The sequence below is a fragment of the Physeter macrocephalus genome, chromosome 11 (assembly GCF_002837175.3).
Source record: "Physeter macrocephalus isolate SW-GA chromosome 11, ASM283717v5, whole genome shotgun sequence".
NCBI lineage: Eukaryota > Metazoa > Chordata > Mammalia > Artiodactyla > Physeteridae > Physeter > Physeter macrocephalus.
The window spans coordinates 4,079,100-4,092,365 of record NC_041224.1 but is presented as its reverse complement, the minus strand read 5'-3'; the positions used below and the strand labels follow the sequence as shown (position 1 = coordinate 4,092,365).

General features: G+C 39.0%; 1 protein-coding gene across 1 annotated transcript in view; it reads left to right on the top strand.

Annotated features, from left to right (window-relative positions):
* ME1 (malic enzyme 1) overlaps positions 1-13,266 on the top strand; it is a 191,137-nt gene that overhangs the window by 62,709 nt on the left and 115,162 nt on the right. The window contains exons 4-5 of the mRNA XM_024132987.2: positions 8,685-8,760; positions 10,935-11,096. Coding sequence (XP_023988755.1) covers positions 8,685-8,760; positions 10,935-11,096 — 238 coding nt within the window. The remainder of the gene's footprint in view (positions 1-8,684; positions 8,761-10,934; positions 11,097-13,266) is intronic.

Genomic DNA, 13,266 nt, shown 5'->3' with positions numbered 1-13,266 from the left:
ACTTTCCCAGGGGCTTTCCCCATAGATTGCGATTTCTTCGGTCTGGTCCTTGGCCTTGTCATTTTCAGAAGACTCCCGGAATTATATACATCGACCACATAGCACCTGGGTGTTCTCCAGCCCAGATTCTTTGCTGTACTGCTTTCCCCACCATTGGGTTAGCTAGTGCCAGAATCATATCTGAACTACCTTCCCCCTTTCTTCTTACTTACATTCTGTCACTTCTTTTTTTTTTTTCTGTGAGAAATGTAGAATTCCTGACTTCAAGAGTTCATAATCTAATAGGACAGACATATAAGAAAGTGAAAAATTATATGACAATATGATGAGTTATATTACAGAAAAGCAGCAAGGGTCTGTGGGATTACAGAGACATTCCAGCTCAGCTTGAATGTCGGTCAGGAAATATTTCCAAGAGGAGGTAACACTTGCACTGTCTCTGATAAGCAATTAGGAGCTAGTGTAGCAGAGAAGAGCAGTGGGGGGCATTGGAGGGAGGCCTAAAGGAATCCTTTAAAGACCATCCAGCGTTGGAAACTAGATCGTTCTCAGGCTGAACTAGTTGAGCAAATGCCAAGAGCAAAGGAAGCAACCAAAAATGGGAGATAAAGCCAAAAGATGAGATATTCAGCAGAAGCGGAGGCAAAGTGAACCTTGAAACCGAGTCCAAGGGTGGGAACAGAGCAGGGTCCAGAGGCCTTCACTATGCATGAGAGTGAAAAAAAGAACTGTTTCGGAACCTGGAGAGTGCCAGCATTTAAGGGTTAAGCAGAAACAGGAGACTGTGAAACAGACCAGGAAGAGGGCAGAGAGTGATAGCAGGAGGACAAACTGGGCTTGAGGACAGAGATACTGACGCTTTATTCACTGATGAATAGTGAACAATGGAAGGAGGTTTGTAGGTGGAGAGCTGGAAGTCTCTACTTTGTCTTCCGAGTGAAAAATGGTGTGGTGTGTGAATCTAATGAGAGTGTAGAAGGGTGGGGATGGGGGACGGGGGAGAAAGGAAGTAGCTCTCATGGACAATCTCAGAATAACCAGTAGAAGGTCCTCAAGGGAGTCATGCTGAGTTGTGAGGACCTGGCTGACAATGGAGAGTCCATGAGGTTTTAGCGGCTCTAACACACCCAGCTGAGTGCCCGTCTCAAGCAGCATTCTGCAGTAGGGCTTGAGGAAAAGAAAAGGCAGGTGGATTGATTGAGATTTGGAGGTTTTCTGCAAGGGTGTGATGGGAAGAGAAAAAAGTCAAGGGAGTTAAGAATGGTTGGCAGAACAGATAAAAATCTAGCTGAATAAAGAAGGAAGTTCAATCAGGATAGACTGCTAATTTGGAGGAAAAAAATAAAAGCAGGTACCAAAAGACAGGAGACATTAATGAGGTCAAAATGTAGTTATATCAGAAGTGTGATATTCGGAAAAGTATGATGTGGGTTAGATCCTCACATCACAGACTATAATGACATTTCCCATAGATTTAAAGAACTGGATCAAACCTAGAAAAAAAAAATTAAAATATAGGAACATGATTGATGAGGGAGGACTTTGTGTACTTAAAAGAAATGTAAGAAATCTGAAAGGAGAAAAATCAATTCGTTTTACTATAAATAAATGGAAAACAACAACAAACAGAAGTGAAAGATGCGAAATTAAGAAACGAATTTGTACAAGTATGAGAAGCAAAGCGATAAAAATCCTTCATCTGTAAAGATGGGATCTGGGTTGATATTTCCCCAGTAGCTGTGGATAATCATAGCTTCTTTTTGCACGTCTAGCACCAGTTTTTTTTTTGTTCCTCAAAGATAACAGCAGCAGTCGGTCTGCACCCTCTCTCTGTCTCACGCTCTTCCTGTCTCTGATTAAAAGGGCCGGGAGCCCAGCATGGGGTGTTGGAGCCTGGGCGGGTCGAGAACACCTGTGTAGGAGGGCAGCCTGGCTCAGGGGTGAGAGCCAATCAAGGGGAAGGGAGGATCTGGGTAGGAGCGCGGTCCAGCGCCAGGTGTCAGAGCCCCAGCGGGGCAAAGAGGGCATCCGTGTGGGAGGGCTGCCTACTTCAGAGACTGGAACCTTAGCGGAGGTAAGTGGGGTGTGACACAGTGAGAGGGGACAAGATTGGTTTCACGCAGGCAGACCGATCAAGTAAGGAAATATATTAAGCACGATGGCAGGTAGGTTTCTCGCTCTAGGAGAAAGTTGTTACAAATGTGAACAGGGGAGAATGGTAGAAAGAACCCTGTGTTGTTGGTGGAATTGGAGGTATTGGTGTGAATTTATGGTTTTCAATGTACAGATAGATGAATGGATAGTTACAGAAATAAATAGGTATACATAAAATGTGTATATATGTGTGTACATACCCGTATGTGTGTACACATGTAGAGTATGTGTGCACACTCATATATTCTCTAGCTCTGCCCATTGAGTCGGCTTGGCAGCCGCAACACCCCAGTAACAAGCACAGCCAGCACTCAGATCTCAATGCTGCTCTCTGCCAAAAGCAACCCGACGCCTTAGAGAAATTGCTGGTCAAAAGATGAGCTTGCAACCTCTTATACCAGAAAGCAAGGAGGTGCTTAAAGAATGATGGGGATGTGTCGAAAGGACATAGAAGCCAGCTTGAAGAGGCTCCCTCTGGCCAAATCTGGGACATTGTAAGCACTCAATAAATAATGTTTGCAGCAGATTAGAACCTACTGAGTAAAATAACAAACGCAAGCCCACATTGATATGAATAAATTTAGAGTTGAATGGAGAAATAGGGTATTTACAGAGTTTTGAAGACTCTTCCCATAAAATGCTTGTTAACTACAAAGGGAAAAAGAGAGCATGTTTGCAGTGAGGAAGCCTGGAAGTCACCCCATTAATCAAGTGGTCAAAGTGAACATCATCAATAATGGGAGGAAGCAGGCACAGCGCCGCCTGATAGGATGCCAGGAGAAGAAGCCAGCATCACTTCCGTGACCTTCCTGCAAAAGATGTTATAGTCTCAGTCGAATCATGAGGAATCACCACCTAAATCCAGACTGAAGGACAGTCTGCAAAAACACTGACTTATAACTTCGAAAGTATTAAGGTCATGGAAGTCAAGGAAAGACTGAGGAAATGTTCTAGGTTGAACAGGACCAAGAAACATGACAAGTAATTACAGTGCAGGATTTTGAACTAGGCTCGTTTGTTACGAAGGACGGATGGTGAAATGTGAAAGGTGTCTGAAGAGTATATGATAGTAATGTATCAGTATTAATTTTCTGATTATAATTATGTAGGAGAATATTTTTGTTTGTAATGCACTCAATTATTTGGTAATGATGAGGCATCATGCTGGCTACTTAGCTCTCAAATAGTTCAGGAAAAAACAATTCTTTTTTTTTTTTTTTTTAAAGGGGGCGTTCTTTTTAAAAAATTATTTATTTTTGGCTGCGTTGGGTCTTCGTTGCTACGCGCGGGCTTTCTCTAGTTGCGGCGAGAGGGGGCTACTCTTTGTTGTGGTGCGTGGGCTTCTCGTTGCGGAGCGTGGGCTCTAGGCGCGTGGGCTTCAGTAGCTGTGGCGCACGGGCTTAGTTGCTCTGCGGCATGTGGGATCTTCCCTTGTGGTGCGTGGGCTTCTCGTTGCGGAGCGTGGGCTCTAGGCGCGTGGGCTTCAGTAGCTGTGGCGCACGGGCTTAGTTGCTCTGCGACATGTGGGATCTTCCCGGATCAGGGCTCAAACCTGTGTCCCCTGCATTGGCAGGTGGATTCTTAACCACTGCACCACCAGGGAAGTCCCGAAAAAACAATTCTTTGTAATATACTTGGGAGAATTCTTTTAAGCATTTACTGAAGGATAGAATAATATTGATCCATGCCTTTAAAAAAATTTTTTATTGACGTATAGTTGATTTAGTGTCGTGTTAATATCTCCTTTATAGTAAAGTGATTCAGTTATATGTAGATACATTCTTTTTCATATTCTTTTCCATTATGATTTGTCACAGGATATTGAATATAGTTCCCTGTGCTCTACAGTAGGACCTTGTTGTGTATCTATTCTATATATAATAGTTTGCATCTGCTAATCCCAAACTCCCAATCATTCCCTCCCCCCTGGCAACCACAAGTCTGTTCTCTGTGTCTGTGAGTCTGTTTCTGTTTCATAGATATGTTCATTTGTGTTGTATTTGAGATTCCACGTATAAGTGATATCATACGGTATTTGTCTTTCTGACTTATTTTGCTTAGTATGATAATCTCTAGGTCCATCCATGTTGCTGCAAATGGCATTATTTCATTCTTTTTTATGGCTGAGTAATATCCCACTGTATATATGTACCACATCTTCTTTATCCATTCATCTTTCGATGGCCATTTAGGTTGTTTCCACGTCTTGGCTATTATGAATAGTGCTGGTGTGAACATAGGGGTGCATGTATCTTTTTGAATCATAGTTTTGTCTGAATATATGCCCAGGAGTGGGATTGCTGGATCATATGGCAACTCTATTTTTAGTTTTTTGAGGACCCTCCATAGTGTTTTCCATAGTGGCTGCACCAATTTACATTCCCACCAACAGTGCAGGAGGGTTCCCTTTTCTCCACACCCTCTCCAGCATTTGTTATTTGTAGACTTTATAATGATGGCCATTCTGAGTGAGGTGAGGTGGTACCTCATTATAGTTTTGATTTGCATTTCTCTAATGATTAGTGGCGATGTACATCTTTTCATGTACTTTTTGGGCATCTGTATGTCTTCTTGATACATGCCCTCTTAACATTTCCTCTGTTGACTTCCCCTGACTTTAGAAACACTGGTTGTCCTACCTGTTAGATGGTTTTTTTCTCGTGGACTCTTCTTAGTCATCCTATTCTTCTAGTATAGGTACTAATTTGTAATGTTTTCTCCTTGACCTTCTCTTCTTTCTCCTTTAGTAATTTCTTCCATTCGAACCCGGTTCCCCTGCATCGGCAGGCGGACGCGCAACCACTGCGCCACCAGGGAAGCCCAATTTCTTCCATTCCTTTCAACTCTAGGCATATGACTCTTAACTCTGCATCTTTATCCTAGGTTTCTCCTGACTTCATTTTACCTGAACTTAGCTTTCTTTAGTACGTCTTTTCTCATCAGCCCAGACCTGCTGGTATAACTCAACTTTAGGTTAACTCCTGGCACTCACTAATGCATACTCAAATTTTGTGAAAAATATGGGGTTTAATTTTCTTCAGCTTCTGCAAGAGAGGATTATTATTGAAAACTGTAGAATGATTGCCTTCTCCACTGGGTTAGGAGAGAGTCATGAACCCATTTCCATAAGAAAATATATTGTCTAGTTACAATAGAAAGTTGCATGTTAGAAAATGAACTCTATTTTTTTTTTTTTTTTGTGGTATGCGGGCCTTCCTCTGTTGTGGCCTCTCCCGTTGCGGAGCACAGGCTCCGGACGTGCAGGCTCAGCGGCCATGGCTCACGGGCCCAACCGCTCCGCGGCATGTGGGATCTTCCCATACCGGGGCGCGAACCCGGTTCCCCTGCATCGGCAGGCGGACGCGCAACCACTGCGCCACCAGGGAAGCCCATGAACTCTATTTTGATATGAAATAAATTTCATTAGAGATGTTATGTGAGACAACATGAAGTAAGAATATTATCTAACAAATCTGTTTTGAGAGTGGAATACATACAGTGGCAGAGGTTATGAGAAAAGTTTGAACTGCGTATATGAGAAAATGATCCAATTTTAAAATTATCTCAGTTCTAACATGAAATAGACACGAAAGTATGAGTATTTTAATTGGCATGTTTAATATACTTTGAATAAAGATTAAATATTTTAAACAAATTGGTCAACAAGAAATTGGACCAAGAAAAGGTTTTTATTGTAATCCCATTCATTTAAAAATATCATTCATAAATAACTTTCTTGTCTAAACTTTTCATTTTATTAATATGTATATATTTAAATATGTTCAGATTAATGTTTCATATCCAGTTTTATACCAGGAAGCATGAGTCATTTCTGTGCTGAAACACTTTTGGATATCTCATGAGATTTCTGATCAAGGAGACGTTCCAGGAAGTTTTAGAAATTATTCTACCAAAATGCTTGACTTTGGTGGACCATTACAGATTCTTCATTTTATTGAGATCTCTCCAAGAGTAAGCACTTTCGTACAAATGAATCTGCTGAATGCAAGACATTACAGGTGTCCAAATGGCTCTCCCACTGAAGTTGTACTCATATGTTTGTTTAATTAACTTTGGCATTTAATTGATGCAAATTTGAGTAAATTCATTGTTGCTCTTGTTTCAAAAGAATGATACTATTTCCTGAGACCAGTGTTACTTGGAAAACCTTGGCTAACTAACAAGTTCCCAAGGAACATTATTTAATGGTATATTGCCAAGAACATCTTAGATAATTCAACAAAATTGCCTTCTTTAAAAAGTCCAACCATATTTCAATTAAATTTGACAGTTATTTATTGAGATCTGTAATGTTGATTGCATAGTTGGGTATGACAGGGATCCAAAAGAAATATATAACTTATAAAGAGCTTATAGTCATTTTGGAGAAACAAAATAACTTCATATGAAACAGCAAAAAATAAACAGGAAAGGATACAATTTAGTGCCAACTTGGTAAATTAATGTTTTTGTTGAATCAGACAGTCATCAGTAATCTGCCTGTGGTACTTACTCTCATAATATAATTTTTGGTTACTTAATAAGTCATAATAAGTCTGGGTTTACTTCATGTTTTCTGTACTTAAAACCTTTTTTTGAATATGGAAGGCTTATTTTTTCAGCACTGAAGTCAGCACATATTGTTAGACACATACTATGTGCCAGCAAGCTTACAGGCATTGGGCTTACAAATGTGAGCAAAATGGTCACTGTACTTAAGGAACTTGCTGCTTTGTCTGTATATGTGTCCTGGGGGGCGGTGGCAGGGAGGAGACAGACAGCCAACATATGAGAAAATAGTTAAGGAGATTTCAGATGCTTTATACGTATAACCACACTGGTGAAAATATTAGGGTGGAGGTGCTTGGACTGCTGTTATCAGAGAAGGCCTGTCTGAGGAGCTCAGGTTTGAGTTGAGGCCTGAATGATGAGAGGGATTAGGCATGTAGTTAGATTTACAGTTTGGAGCTCAAGGGAGTGGTCTCGGTTGAAGATAGAAGTTTGAAAATCTTCATTGTGGACATGACACTGAAAGCCACGTCGGTCACAGTTGGGACATCCAGTAGGGTGAGAGTTGAGAGCTGACCTTTGACTTGATCAGGTGTCAGTCAGCAGTGACTTTGGGAAGAGTTGTTTTTGTGGAGAAGTGAGGAGGAAAGGCCTAATTAACAGGGTGAAGAGAGAATGGGAGGTAAGGATATAAAAGTAGTAAGAATACACAAGTCTTTGAAGCGTTTTGCTGTGAAGGAGAGAGTGGAAGGGTGGTGGCCGTAAACAGTGCTTTCGGCTGTACATTTGTCGTGTGCGGTGCTCTGCATTTGAGTCGTATTTAATGAAACTAAGGCAAAACTTTTAGGTGAGGTTAAGACATCTACAAATTTCTCATTTTAATTTTTAAAGTTCCTTGTTAAGTTTTCGTAGGAAACGCAGGGCTGTCGGAGAGCTGTGTTAAAGACTGAGAATTAAAGTTGAGAGTCTGAAGAACAGAGTTGCAAACAACTGAGACCACAGATCGCAGAATCAAGTGAAACCAAACTCTGCCAGCGGGGGCGTTTGCAGCAAAGCAAGGGTTGATCGCAGGGCGCCAAGCAAGGAGGTGGGAGACAAGCCTGGTCTTTTGAGTTGTGGGTGTTTTTAAAGGGGAAGAACTTAGAGGCTGGGCTTTGAATCATTGTCTTGTGACATTTCTTAATTGTAGTTTTGGGAGTCAGGATGCTTCTGGTTTAGGGTTCTCTGGCCAGGTGCTCCGTGGCTTGGAGGTCTGTTAGCTCATCTTGCCCTGGAGAAACAGTTGGTATTGTTTGTATGTTAATAATGATATCTAGAAGAGCAGTTTTAGTACATCAACTGTGTTATCGACAACATGACTTTTAGCACCTGACTCTGGCTGATTCGTGTTCAGTTAGCACAGGATTGAGGTTAGAGGGGACAAGAAAGGGGATAAAGTTTTGGTTAGAGAGATTAATCATAAACTTGGTAAGGGAACTTGGTTTTGTGGGGGGATTGGTTTCAGGCTTTCCCAAGTAACTTCCACATGAAAGGACTGCTCAGCGTGTGTCTGTCACTTCAGTCCTCCCCATAGGGGTCTTGTCTTCACACTGTGAATACGTAATTATGGAATATACCCTGAAAACGCTTATGTACTTATGCTTCATGCTGTTTTTCAAAGTGCTTTTACGTGTATTATCTTATTGAATGAAGACCGTGAATAAATCTACGTGTGGAAATGATAATGCTATTTAAATTCTCTGTGTATAAAAATAGTGAATATTTCTTTAATTAAAAAGTATTTAAGAATATGTAATATAAGAATGAAGCTACCTTTATTGTAGATGTTGATATATCATTTAAAATAATTTCTCCCTTACTTATAAGATTCTTGCCCCATATGTGTTTAAGGAAGTAATTTTCACTAGTTTGATAAAAATGGAGATATATTACATAGATTTGAAAATTAAAAAAAAAAGTTCGTGATAGTCTGACAAGTCTGAAGTAAATTGAAATTACTCCTTTTTTTTTTTTCCTGTCAGAGGTCTCTTTATTAGTATCCATGATCGAGGGCATATTGCTTCTGTTCTTAATGCATGGCCAGAAGATGTCATCAAGGTAAGTTATTTATCACGTTTTCCCACTGTGGCACATTTGTTCTTTTTCCTGTCCCATAACAGGCTGACACTTTTCACCATACTGTGTAGCATTCACCAGCTTTTCTATTTATATCCCTTTGATTTTTGCATAGTGGATTAATTTTATTCTGATACCATTTGGATTCTAAGTTTCACCATTATTTCCATCAGATTTCTTAGTATTTCTTTATTTATTGTAAGTTATGATAAGTGTTGAAAAAATGTTGAAGTAGTGTCTGAATTTCTTTGAGCAAACTCCTTTTTCTTTTGTGTTTAATCATCCACTAAGAGGAATCAAGGTAGGCAAAAATCTTAATCCATTTCCTTTATCGTGGTGACCTGAAGTATCTAACCTGACTCCCCTCTGGGAGTGAGCTAATGAAAATAGAATAATAATAGTATCTGCCATTTGGTAGCTTTCTGAGTGAGCCACTTTACCTGGATTAACTCATGTAGTATCATGATAATTCCATGAGGAAAGGAAGGCACAGGTGGGTTACATAGTAGTGCATGGTGGTGGTGGGAATTGAATGCAGGTGTCTCAAGTTGCCTTCTCCAAAACAGCCTAACATATTGACCCTTTTCAATGAGACATGGAAAATTTGACAAAGATCAACTTTATGGAATATGCAAAAATAATTTTTACTCACTTTTGGGTGAAATGTATATATGTATTTTTAAGTTAAAAGTACATATATACATGTACATATTTACTTTTAAGGCAGGTCTTTAAGAGCTGCATAATATAGGTGAACAGAAAACTAAATGAAAAGCCCTCAAACTTTTAAAATATATGCATTATAGTGCGGTAGAAAAACACTGCACTAGGAGTTAACACACTCGGGTCCTGGTTCTTTGATATTAATGAGGTAAATCACCGTAGGCAAATTATTTCAGTTCTCTTAACTTCGGTTTCCTAATCTGTAAGAGGGACAGACTGAATGTACTCCAAATTCCCCTTTGCTTCTAAAATGCTATGACTCTGTACATTAGTCCTTATGGTAATAGTAGTACTAATATCTATAATTTTTTTGAGAATTCGTAATGTACCAGGTAATGTGGTAAGTTCTTTGTTTATCATGATTTCATTGTATTGAATCATAGATTTATTCAATTAATTAATGTGTTTGATTGTTTACTATGTGCCAAATGCTGTGCTAGATGTTGGTGTACAGTAGTGAGCACAACAGAGTTGGCTCCTAATTTTATGCAGCTACTCTGAAAAGTACATTTATCATTTGCATTTTTATAAATAAGAAACAGAAGCTTTAATTCATCAGTTTATCTAAGGTCAGATAACTGACATTTTTTCTAGGCTCCATGGATATGACAAGTGTAGCAGTTTGTAGAAAATCTAATAAATTGTGTTTCACAAAATTGGTTTTGCTTAAATTCATGTAATGGGCGTGAATCACAGAATAAAGATGATAGATGCATTAATTTCAATAAAGATAACAAAGTACTTAGCATTAAAATCTCCACATGATTAAAATGTATGCTTTGTGGATATTCAAGATGATTAGAAATAAACTAAACAAAATTCATTGTCTAGTGGTACTCTACTATCAGGTAAGAGTAGTAATAGACTGTGCTTGGCATATTTCAAAGATGGTAGAACAATATCCAGTGTTATAGGAGTTAAAGAGGATGGATCAACATTGTTGTGAAATTAGGAGGATGCATAAACTAAAGATCAGAGCATCGGGGACTCCTGAGCAATGATTTAACCATGGACTCTCCCCTAATGGTACTCAAAGTGGACGTGACTAGTTTCAAAGCTGTTCTAAGGTTCACTTGAGTTCCCAGTTGGAGCTCTTATTTACCTGTACTCTGCCCACTTACTCCTCCTGATTGAAGACTGAGTTATTTGAGTTGTTTGAATCTTTATGGGCATACCTTGTTTTTTCAACAACCAAACAATCATATATATGTATTTAAAAAAATACATTTAAAATGCATATATCAAACTTATTTATTCTCCCCAGTCTTCCACACTTAATGATCATATAAAATCTTTTCCATGTATATTCAATTTATGCTTTTTGACAGCTTAGTATTTCATTGAATAAATATTAACTTCAGAAACAGAGAGTAGGAACTATGCCCTGGAATTTGCAAACATCTATTAATAGATATTTTTTCTTTTTCTTTGAGGCTATTGTGGTGACTGATGGAGAGCGTATTCTTGGCCTGGGAGACCTTGGCTGTAATGGGATGGGCATCCCCGTGGGTAAACTGGCTCTGTATACAGCTTGTGGAGGGATGAATCCTCAACAGTGTCTGCCTGTCATGCTGGACGTGGGAACAGAAAATGAGGTAAAAAATTTAAGTCTATAACACAGCTATAAACTTTAAAAAATAGTACCATTGGGCTTCCCTGGTGGCATAGTGGTTGAGAGTCCGCCTGCCGATGCAGGGGACGCGGGTTTGCGCCCCGGTCCGGGAAGATCCCACATGCCGTGGAGCGGCTGGGCCCGTGAGCCATGGCCGCTGAGCCTGCGCGTCCGGAGCCTGTGCTCCGCAACGGGAGAGGCCACAACAGTGAGAGGCCCGCGTACCGCAAAAAAAAAAAAAAAAAAGTACCGTATTTCTGCATTTTGAGATTATTTCAGGAACTTAATGAAATTCATCTTTTTTGTTTGGTTCTTTCTCTCTCCTCAAACCCATCCCCCAACTCTTATAAAGAAATTATTCTTTTGCTTTTCCTTTCCCCTTCCCCTTTTCTGTAATGTGATTAATTTTTTAGCAGCTTCTTTAGTGTTTTAATATCCTTTGATGAGCACTTACACCATTTTTCTATAGAGTATATGTTTTACTTTAGGATATCCTCGTTACTTTTAAAAAAAATTATTATTTTTATACTAGGCAGGAACTATTCCCAAAGAATTTATTAAGTTTAGTCAGTCTGAAATCTTGTTCTAAAAATCTATATTGAGTCTGTGGTAGATGATTTGGAGTTTAGCATTTCTCTTTCCTGCGTCGATATTTTAGAATCTTAAAGTTATATATCAAGTAGTACCTATTTTTGCTCATCTGTAATTTCTAATATTTGGATTAGTTGTGAGTGATAGATACTATAAATTAAAGGTAGAATTTTATGAAATAGAAATGAAAAATAATGGTCAGTTAAGATAGACTTTTCAAAAGTTGCATGTAAATATCAAACCTAGGTCTTTATCATGTTGAGGTATATTCTCTCTGTACCCACTTTTTGATAGTTTTTATCATAAATGGATGTTGAATTTTGTTAAAAGTCTTTTTGGCATCTGTTGAGATGATCATATGATATCTTTTTTAAAAAATAAATTTTATTTATTTATTTATTTATTTATTTATTTATTTATTCATGCCTGCATTGGGTCTTCATTGCTGTGCACGGACTTTCTCTAGTTGCAGCGAAGGGGGGGCTACTCTTCATTGCAGTGTGAGGGCTTCTCCTTGTGGTGGCTTCTCTTGTTGTGGAGCACAGGCTCTAGGCCTGCAGGCTTCAGTAGCTGTGGCACACGGGCTCAGTAGTTGTGGCTCGCGGGCTCTAGAGTGCAGGCTCAGTAGTTGTGGCGCGCGGCCTTAGTTGCTCTGTGGCATGGGATCTTCCCGGACCAGGGCTTGAACCCGTGTTCCCTGCATTGCCAGGCGGATTCCTAACCACTGTGCCACCAGGGAAGTCCTGATCTTATGATTTTTTTATTGTTCAATTTGTTAATGTAGTATCTCACGTTAATGTGTTACATCACATTGATTTGCAGATATTGAACCATACTTGCATTCCTGGGATAAATCCCACTTGATCATGGTGTTTGATCCTTTTAATGTATTGTTGAATTTGTTTTGCTAATATTTAGTTTAGGATTTTTGCTTCTATGTTCATCAGTGATATTGGCCTGTAATTTTCTTTTTGTGTGTGTGACATCCTTGTCTGATTTTTATATCAGGGTGATAGTGGCCTTGTAGAATGAGCTTGGAAGCATTCATTTCTTCTCAAGTTTTTAGAATAGTTTGAGATGGATAGGTGTTATCTCTTCTTTAAATGTTTTATAGAATTTTCCTGTGAGGGCTTATGGTCCTGGACTTTCGTTTGTTGGGAGTTTTATTTTTATTATTATTGATTTAATTTCATTACTTGTAATAAGTCTTTTCGTATTTTATATTTCTTCCTGATTCAGTTTTTGGGAGACGTAAATTTCTAGGAATTTATCCATTTCTAATAGGTTGTCCGTTTTATTGGCATGTGATTGTTCATGTAATCTCTTATGATCCTTTGTATTTCCGTGGTGTCTGTTGTAACTTCTCATCTTTCATTTCTGATTTTATATATTTGGGCCCTTACTCTTTTTTTCTTCATGAGTCTGGGTAAAGGTTTATTAATTCTGTTTATCTTTACAAAGGACCTTATTTTCATTGGTCTTTTCTATTTTTTTTTAGTCTCAATTTCATTTATTTCTGCTTTGATCTTTATGATTTCTTTCCTTCTGCTAACTTTGGGTTT